We start from the raw sequence: 10,155 nt of genomic DNA, 5'->3' as shown, positions 1-10,155 counted from the left end.
TAATGCATGTTATACTATTGCTTTTATTAAACTATCACTGTACTATTACTATTAAACTAGTACTATTCTGTAGTATTTCTGTGATTATATCCCATCTTTTCCTATTTGAGAGCTACAATATTTCACATTCAAACACAACAGCTAAAATATGACTAAATACATGGGGAAATTTATATAAGGGGACACATTCAGTGTAGTTGGGTGGTAAAGTATGTCAGTCGTGTCCTATTTTTGTGAAATTTTTGGGCCTTATACATTTGGGTTTCGGTGAGAAATTGTGACATTCCATTGGTTATTGAACGCACAGTAACATATCAAAAGTATTTTGACATACAAACATCAATACATTACTAGTGATATTGTTTGAATTATCTATTCTTATACATGTGGAGGTAACAAGAGAAGGAAATTTTGATATAAAAATGACTTTCATTACTTAACGATATGCATTCAGACTATAGTTATACAATCCTGACGGTAGGATGCTTCTTCAAATAGCTTCAAGTCCAAATATAGCACAGCGAAAATAATATCATCAAGCTTATTTTCAAGACTGTGCTCTGTGGTTTATATCTGGGAGTTTTTGTAGTGCTGTTATTAATTAGATAGCCTAAAGTTGCGCTACAACAGACCTGCTGAAGAAAAACGCAAAAGTAAAAAGCGTCCACACGCTGCTGCATCAACAGGCCCGTTTCACAACACACGTGTGCGCTGCAATAAAATGTGTTGCATTTTCACAATGACAGTTTCTGCTAAACTGCAGTTCTAACCACAAAATAGCAATTTCTGGCTTACTACACTGAGCATCTCTTTTAATATCAACCATAAATGATTAAATACTTATTGGGAGCTAGCCACTGAGAATTACTACGAAACTGATCATCGTGAAAATGAAAATTTACATAAGGATCACATCACATTTGCATCCAAATCTAAATTAATCTACACGGAACTGAGCCCAAGCCCAAAGTGTAGTTATAAACGGCTTCAACGATCTTGATTCAGGCAGATTTACTGAATAGAAACAACTATTTTCAGTGTATAAAAGCCTTTAATGCAAACTACTGTTCAAAGCACATTTTCAACATTTTCGGCAAGAACAGGCACAGCACAGATACTTGCAGCTACGCTTCTGCAACGCAAGCTCATGCTGAATGTGAATGCTGCAACATGTGCACTGAAATAAATACTTCCAATTATGCACCACTATTGTGTGCATGTGAAACAGGCCTGAGAAGAATGACAAAATGAATGGAAAGGCAAATGAAGGGCCACCTATGCCGCATTAAAGAGAGTCACCTGTGCTTTTGCAGGGGAAAGTGAGGAGTGACCGGGTCACATTAGCTGCCCCTCATACCGTGATTACGTGTACGAGTATGCACCTCTGTCAACGGCCAGAAAGTGTAAACAAATCTGCCGTCGGATGTGCTTTTGAAAGACCTGTGTGTACGTCTGTGAGGTGCGGATGTAGGCGGCACAGTGGCCAGATGTTTGGAGGATGACCTCTTAACCCAACCAGAACGCCAGACTTTGGTCGACTGAGCAAAAAACACGTGCGCGCACTCGCGCAGATCTGGCGAAAAGACACGGCGAAGCTGCTCGAGTCAGAGTGAAGGAAGCATTACTAATCTACTACAGGCAGATTAAGAAAAGGTCTGAATCTTTTAAGTGTGACAAATATGCAAAAAATGTAAAAAACAGGAAGGGGGCAAAAACCTTTTCACACCAGTTTATGCATGTATTTATAATATAGCCACACATACACATGTGGTGAATATACAATGAAAATGACTATATTGCAATGCCAAGTTTGAGTAAGACTCAATCAAACATTCACATCTCAAGTAAGCTTAAAGCCCAAAAGAGTTCAAGTGTATTGCTATATAAGAAGGAACCGAAGTCCCCGGCCGGTTTTCGGGACGAGCAAGTCAAATAGAGTATTGCTTTTGTAAGATTGGTGCGTTTTTGGATCCTTAGATTGGGTATGGATGGGTTTGGGTGGAGAGTGTATGAAGTTTGGGCCGTTTCTGTGCGGTGGAGACAGCCTGGTCAAGCCTGGAGTGGTACGACAGTTTAGAGCCACACAACCTGATGGTTCTAGAAGTCAGAGAAGAGATCTTGAGGACCCAAGTGAATAAAAAAAGGAGCGATGGTCCGCGGCTGGTAAAAGGGATTGTCAATGAAAAGACCACCTACAGTGAGGACAAGAGCAGAGAGAGCTGCGATTAATGATGCGGCCCGGCAGGAGGCAGCGGTATATACATTCTGATGGCAGGGGGGAAATGGGGTTAGGGTGTGCCACAGGGGTGGATACTAGGGTCTCTGCTCTTTCGGGCTGTACGTGGGGTTTTCATTGCACCGGGAGCATCTCAGGTTAATAAAAAAAGACATCAACAACTTAAGCTGCATGGTTAACTTTCCGACAAAACGGAAAAAAAACTTGGGAGCTCATTCGTTTGAGAGAAGGCAGAGGAAATGTAAAACGTATGTGGCAACTCTGAGGTTTCCATACAGATGTAGTTAGTACATAACTCTGACAAATCAGATCTGTCGTGATTTTGGAGAGAGTATAGTACAATGACAGCGTTTGCTACCAAAGAGGACGGGCCATTGGTTTGGAGTGGACACTTGAGGGATGACCATAACGAATGTGACGGATCCGTTAACGCTTTTGTAAGATTGGTGCGTTTTTGGATCCTTAGATTGGGTATGGATGGGTTTGGGTGGAGAGTGTATGAAGTTTGGGCCGTTTCTGTGCGGTGGAGACAGCCTGGTCAAGCCTGGAGTGGTACGACAGTTTAGAGCCACACAACCTGATGGTTCTAGAAGTCAGAGAAGAGATCTTGAGGACCCAAGTGAATAAAAAAAGGAGCGATGGTCCGCGGCTGGTAAAAGGGATTGTCAATGAAAAGACCACCTACAGTGAGGACAAGAGCAGAGAGAGCTGCGATTAATGATGCGGCCCGGCAGGAGGCAGCGGTATATACATTCTGATGGCAGGGGGGAAATGGGGTTAGGGTGTGCCACAGGGGTGGATACTAGGGTCTCTGCTCTTTCGGGCTGTACGTGGGGTTTTCATTGCACCGGGAGCATCTCAGGTTAATAAAAAAAGACATCAACAACTTAAGCTGCATGGTTAACTTTCCGACAAAACGGAAAAAAAACTTGGGAGCTCATTCGTTTGAGAGAAGGCAGAGGAAATGTAAAACGTATGTGGCAACTCTGAGGTTTCCATACAGATGTAGTTAGTACATAACTCTGACAAATCAGATCTGTCGTGATTTTGGAGAGAGTATAGTACAATGACAGCGTTTGCTACCAAAGAGGACGGGCCATTGGTTTGGAGTGGACACTTGAGGGATGACTATGACGAATGTGAGGGATCCGTTAACAATGGATGGGAATAGCGTGACCACTCGTCTAACCATGGAGATGGAGTTCCTCTTTGGTAAGCGACGATCATGACCCAGCCGTAAGACAGCACAAGCATCGTCCAAATCACCTTCAATGTTTAATGAATGTGAACTTAAGACCATTTGTAAAAACGGAGAAGGGTACTTGCATCTTCGCCCTCAATGTACATTATATTTAATTTGAAGAAGAGTGCGGCATCTTTGGAAGGCTTGTAGCTCAAAGGGTCAGGAACAGAGTTATTATAGTTAACCAAAACAGTCTGTTACTTGAAATAACGTTAACTAAAATAAAATGAAACGTTAACCTGATGCACTAAAACAACTTAAAATATAACTGAAAAAAAAAAAAAACCCAACAAAATTACTAAAATAACATGTATAAAAATTAAAGTTAAATAAGTAAAAACTCTCAACGATACTAAAATAAAAACTGTTCAGGAAAAACCCCGAGCAAAGCGCCGCGGACCTCAATGTGAATTGGCTTGTGCTGGCCTTTGGAGGAGTATGAAATAACATCTCACACACAATAAGACACTCACCAATAAGTAAAAACAAAAAAGGACAAAAAGACATTTCAGTAGCATGTCTCCATGGATCCCTTGTTGCTGCTTTCGATTCTCCGCTGTAAGGCTGTGACTGGAGCTTCCGGTGTGTGTCCATGTGAGGGGCCGTGTTTGAGTTATCTGTGTGATGAGTGCCTTTGTATGGTTCAACTCTACCACTAACTGCTCACTTGAAGAATAGACATCAGGAGCCTGACTAACCAAACTTCTGCGTTAACTGCCTTATAATAATGCTAAAATATATAATAAAAACAAACAAACAAACACTAAACTGCAGGTTGAAATCTTAAATGTCCAAAATTTCAAAACAGGCTATGTCTGGAAACATATTTTCCTAAAGGAAATAAAAAGGAATGTTCTGGGTTCAATAAATACTATTGATTATCACAGAAGAGAACTGACTCGTCCCACAGCTGGTATCAATAATTAAAAAAAAATATATATTTTTAAGTGTGCACAAAAGTCCCCACTTATAATTGAAGCCCCCCCCTCCAGTAAAATACACACATATATTTGTATATTAAAATGTTAACATTAAAATAAAGACAAAAGTTTTAGAAAATATAGCTTTAACATTATACAGTACATATCACAGTCACTTTAAGTTCAAACAAAACCAAAGAACAAACCCCAAACCAATACCAAACAAAAACCTCTATAGAATGACTAACCTCATAGACAGAAAGTGCATTACAGTGATTTTTGCTTATTTTTACAAACCGAGGGACAAATCAGAATAATTTTCTGTGGTCATCAACAGAATGTGAAGATGTTGTCCATAGAGAAAACATTGTATTGAACCTGAAACATGCCTTAAAACTTTTGAAGGTATCTGAAAGCTAAACGAAATGTACATTTAGAGCTGCTAAAACTGCGACAGTAGAATATATATATATATATATATATATATATATATACATACAGTATATATGGTAAATGAGTAACTAAAGAGTTTCAAATATACACCAGTCAGTGCTTAGCAGTTCATGAAGATAAAGGTTTATTTGTTAGCAGTAGTATGAATTAGATCTATACATCTTAAACACAGCTCCTGATATGCGTACATAGATTAAGCCTGTCGTGACAGCCTATTTCCATACTACAAGAAAAACACAACCATGATAACAAGAGGCTGATATAATTTAAATTTCCAAGAATGAGGTAACAATTCACAGTACAAATCCTTCAAGTTTTCTTTCTGAAGAACATAAAACCTGCATTTGCTTAAAACCAGAAGACAGTAAGAGAACAAAAAAATGTGATGATGATCAAATAAAAAGCACTTTACAAATACCCTTATAGCTGTCCCTACATGATAGGGCTGTGCTATCTGACCTTCCCTTCTCACGTACATTTACGTTGTGTATGTGTGTGTGTGTATGTGTGTGTAAAGAAGGCTCCTGAGCTAAAAGAAAGAGTAGTGAGGGACGGGGTAGGCGGGCACTTTCATGACGGGCAACAGAAGCATTCTCTTGGGCAAACCTAGAGAGAAAATGAAAAGAGCACTCCACATAAGTCCAGGACAAAATAAAAGACCTGAGGGTGTTTTGTTTAAAATGAAGCTAATGCCAATTCAGTCTCATTGTAGCATGGGGACATTAACCCAAGAGAGCGGAAGAACAGGAAGAGTGAGGTCAGGTGAAAAGAGAGGGTAGAAATCAAGCATTCATTCAGATGACACACATGTACCTGCTGCCTAATGTCATGTGATATGATATACGCATACAGTTGACCTTCTGAACTACATGGTATATTCAGTCATCTTATGAATAATGGTTCTTGAGTAGGGCTGAATGATATACTGTACATTAAATAAATTGTATAAGTTGCTGAAATTCAGTATACATATACTTTGATAAATTATTTTATATATATATATATATATTTTTTTTTTATTATTTCAATATTTTTCAGAGATATTTTCTCAAAGTACCCCAACATTTTAACCGAACTATCATCAATTTCAGCAACGTATAAATCTATCAATAAAACACAGTAAAAATTACAGTTGAAAATAAGCATAGTTTTTCATGAAATTAACAAACTAATGCAATAATAACAAATTATCTAATTCATAAAATATTTGAAAAAATCAAAAAAAATACAGTAAAATTCTAGTTATAATAATCAAGTTACCGTTTTCAGTTTTTCACAAAATTAACAGTAAATTAAAGGAATAATAATATTTTTTTTTATTTACAATCTATAAAAATCAAATGATAATATACAGTTAATCGAGTTCATAATATACAGTTAAAATCTAGATTTTTTTTCACACAAAATTAACACTGAATTAATGGAATAATTTGGTTTTATTTTATTCACAATGTACAAATCTAATAATAATAGTACAATTTTAAAGTCGAGGTATGTTTTTCAGTTTTACACCAATAATGTTTTTGTAATTTTATTAAATGTATAATATTTATTAATATAAAATTTATAAATTATTATTATAGTATATGTTAATACATTTGTATAAAATGTACAAAAATGTGGTAAAATTCTAGTTACAATTTTTAATTTAGAACATTAAATTAGAGAATTAATTTGCATTATGTTGCAACATTTATTAAGGAAATAAATAAAAAAAACAGCTTAATATTGTTGTGATATTCATGTGGTTAATTTTAAATCAACTTAATAATATTCATAAATATTCAATATATTGCCCAGCCCTAGTCTTAACTACTAGATAGAACTATCTAATTGAAAGTAATAAAGTTAAACTTAGCGTCTGAAGCATACATGTGAATTGTGGGTAGGGGCACATGGAGGGTTACAGGAGTGATCTGCCGGCTGGCGCTCTTATGTGGAGTGTTCATTCTGTGCTGTGTGTGTTTGTACATGTGTGTGAATAGTAGTCGTAGTCTCACAGTCGTTCCCATTTAGAAATCCCAAAGCAGCAACAGGAGGAAGAGGGTTGGACAGCGTAAGATGACTGGTGAGAATTACTGCATGCACACAGCTCTCAGGCACCAAACCGGAGAGACGTCAAAGAGGGGGGCACACTGTTCTCTTACAGCACAATACCGGGTTTCACCTTCCACCTAAAGGAACAGTCTTTATGTGGCAGGCAGAGACCAGGGCGCTGGGAGCAACCCCATATCCACCCCCTACCCGCCCCCCTTATCCTCCGAGAAATAAACACACCAAACCCAGCAAACACCCTCCAAATTCAGCTTGGTTCCCGCTGAGCCCACCTCACCTAGTCCCCCCTGCACATAAGGCTCATTCAAAGCATCTTCATCTGGGCCTGACCGGAGAGGCGCTCCTAGAACAACACACTACACAGACGGGTGAGGAGTTTTTGTTTAGAAACCCGATGGACTGTGTGTGCATTCCTGTATTTGTGTGTTCAAGTGTTTATACGTTTCTGAGCGGATGAGCGTTCCGGAACGGTGCGTTTGCGTTGTGTTGTTATTGTTGAAACTAAAACTAAAACCGCTGAAAATGTGTTTTTAAATTCAAATAAAGCTGAAATAAATAACATGAATATACAATGAAAATCTTTAACTTACATCCAGTTAGTTGCCAAGGCAACATTTAATTTTAAAAACATTTAAGTACTAAAATGACTACAATTTAAATATAAAATAAATCCTAATATAAATATAAAAAACTAGTAAAATTGATAAAAGCACTTAAAAATATTTAAACTAAAATGAAAATGAAAATATAAAAATAAAAGCAAATTCAAAATATGAACACTTTAATGGTATATAAATAATACTAATCACTGTTCTGGATGTGCCTACTTCTCTACTGTACAGTGTGCGAAAAGCAGTACATGATATGAGCAGTGTGTCTGAAATTACACTATATATAAATCAATAGGTGAAACATACTGCTGAGATTTTAAAGTGCACATCAGATGGACAGTTTACTGTCCCATGAGGCAATGGGAGAGGAGCTGTGAATGTCAGGGATCTTGCACTTTTCTTAAAGGGGTCATATGGTGCGATTTCAAGTTTTCCTTTCTCTTTGGAGTGTTACAAGCTGATTGTGCATAGATAAGATCCCTGATGTTGCGAAGACTAATTCTGACTTTGCTATGACAATCTGGCGCTTCTGAATCAGCTACTGTAAGTATGTTTTGCGCATCGTGTGTGTGTGTGCGCACGTGTGTCTGTTACACCAAATACACAAAATAATGATCTTTAAAAAAGCATCATATGATCCCTTTAATGGTCAAACACTTTAGTCAGAGCTTTCTCTAGTATGCAGGCAGTATTAGGATAAGGGACAGTTTGGAGATTACACTGTGTTTACTAGTATATTAACTAGGGCTGATTTTTGTATGCGTTTTTTTTTTCCGTATTCATCATCCTTTCCTATCAAAATGCTTGCTACAGATGTGAAAACGCAGAAAATCGAACCTGATCCGAAATTTTTTATAACGGACGAAAGTGTGTAAACGTGATTGACAACATGAAGTCGCATTTATTTTTTTATGTGCGAAAATTTCAGACTCAGTGTGCAAAGACCTTAAAGCATGAGCATTTAAAGCAGATGCTAATAAAGTTATTGTTAGTTATTTTTCCTATTGTAAATGGGTCTTTAGACGACACAGACTGAACGTTTAAATGTCAATGTTGTTGAAAAAAAAAATCTGTAATCTTTTACTCACCCTAAATACCAAAGTTTAGCTACAATCCATAAAAATGTTCTTTTGTCTCTACAATGCATGTCAGTTGTTATTTAGACCCCATTGACTTTCATTGTGTGAACAAAAATGGTTGAAAATCACTTTTTCTTGTGTTTCACAGTAAAAATTAAGTCTTGAAACGAGATGAGAGTGAGTAAATGATGACATCATTTTCATTTTTAGTTGAACTATCCCTTTAAAATGTATTCGCTCTATGTTAGCTAGTCGCAGCACTAGTCTTCAGACTGTGTTTAGCGTGATCTTCCTCTCACCCATCATGCCCAGCGGCTGCTTTGAATGGTGTAACTGTGTGCTGTAGACAGCAGCACTACGCTGACGCTTAGAGAGCCACCCAGAGTCAGGAGAAACGGGCCAAGCGTCAAGCAGGCAGACTAGACGAGCAAAGTCACACTCAGGCCAGGTGCAGCAAGTCTTGCTCCAACCACAGTTAAGAACCAAAAGGTTATGGTTGGTTTCCATCGTCCAGGGAGTCATTTCTCTACGGGATTATTTGGGGATGTGATTTTGGGGTTTGAAAGCCCAATTTGAGAGCTGAATGGGGGAGTAAGTGGGGGCAGATGTGGACCCTAGACCCTGACTGGAGGAAGGGAGGACGGGAAGGAAGGGGTACGTACCGTATGCAGGAGTGGCGGCCGCTGCGCTGTACCCGTATGGGGCTCCGAAGCCTGCGAGAACACGGCATTCATGATATATGGTGAAGAGTTACGACTCCTTCACATGATTTGTGTCAGGGCCTCAACACTACCTGTGACCTTTGACTTCACTGTCATGAGTCATATGACAGAGCCTTTCTGAAGACTATTATGCAAACTTAATACACTGCCTGGCCTTGAATATGGACATGGGTATGTCTTCTGACATGAAGAAATGAAAAGCTACACACTGCATTAGTTAGGGTTAAAATAATTGTTGCCAGAAACATTTCTATCACTGCAATATTGATTCAATCCTTAAGTATTTATGTATTTAAATCCAGACAGTGACATTTTTGGCCAGGCAGTGCATTAATTATATGTAAATACATCTACTAATAAACAAGTAAACAAATGAAAATAATAACATAATACCATGCTAAAAACAAGAGCGGGTGTTCCCATTCAAAACGAATGCGTATTGACTCAAACTATGACATATATTTAAAAAAAATTCATTATTCTCTGATAATGTTCAAATACTGTATCTGAAGGAATTATACAAAGTAAAATGTAAAAATAAAAAGTTTCATAATAATAAACTTGATCACTTGTGCAGTACACCATTGGCGATTGTAAAGATTATTGGTCAATAGCAACAAAATGACAAGATTTTAATTTTAAATGTATAATTTTTTTACTTTAGACAAAATAGCATAAAAATCTAGTATAGTCTATTTATACACAACTGTTCAAAAGTTTGGGGTCAGTACGTGTTTTTGAAAGAAGTCTCCTACGCTCTCCAAAGCTGAAATCGATTTGACAAAAATACATTATAAACTGTAATAATGTGAAATATTGTTAAAATTATTCAGTTA

At 37.5% G+C, this 10,155-nt stretch overlaps 1 protein-coding gene across 6 annotated transcripts in view; it reads right to left on the bottom strand.

Annotated features, from left to right (window-relative positions):
* Positions 1-2,682: 2,682 nt before the first annotated feature.
* The window catches only part of LOC107686417 (spermatid perinuclear RNA-binding protein-like), a 118,704-nt gene continuing 111,231 nt past the window's right edge, over positions 2,683-10,155 (bottom strand). For 4 of the 6 annotated variants that reach the window (XM_016483392.1, XM_016483393.1, XM_016483390.1 and 1 more), the window contains 2 exons: positions 9,260-9,310; positions 2,683-2,917 (listed from right to left, as the gene is read on the bottom strand). In XM_016483392.1, coding sequence (XP_016338878.1) covers positions 2,823-2,917; positions 9,260-9,310 — 146 coding nt within the window. In that variant the 3' untranslated portion in view covers positions 2,683-2,822. Of the gene's footprint in view, positions 2,918-4,957; positions 5,459-9,259; positions 9,311-10,155 lie in introns of those variants that run through there. The other 2 variants (XM_016483394.1, XM_016483391.1) reach the window with 1 other exon arrangement.

This window comes from Sinocyclocheilus anshuiensis, unplaced genomic scaffold, assembly GCF_001515605.1.
Source record: "Sinocyclocheilus anshuiensis isolate Anshui unplaced genomic scaffold, SAMN03320099.WGS_v1.1 scaffold838, whole genome shotgun sequence".
Classification (NCBI taxonomy): Eukaryota; Metazoa; Chordata; class Actinopteri; order Cypriniformes; family Cyprinidae; genus Sinocyclocheilus; species Sinocyclocheilus anshuiensis.
This window is presented reverse-complemented; position numbering and strand designations above follow the sequence as displayed.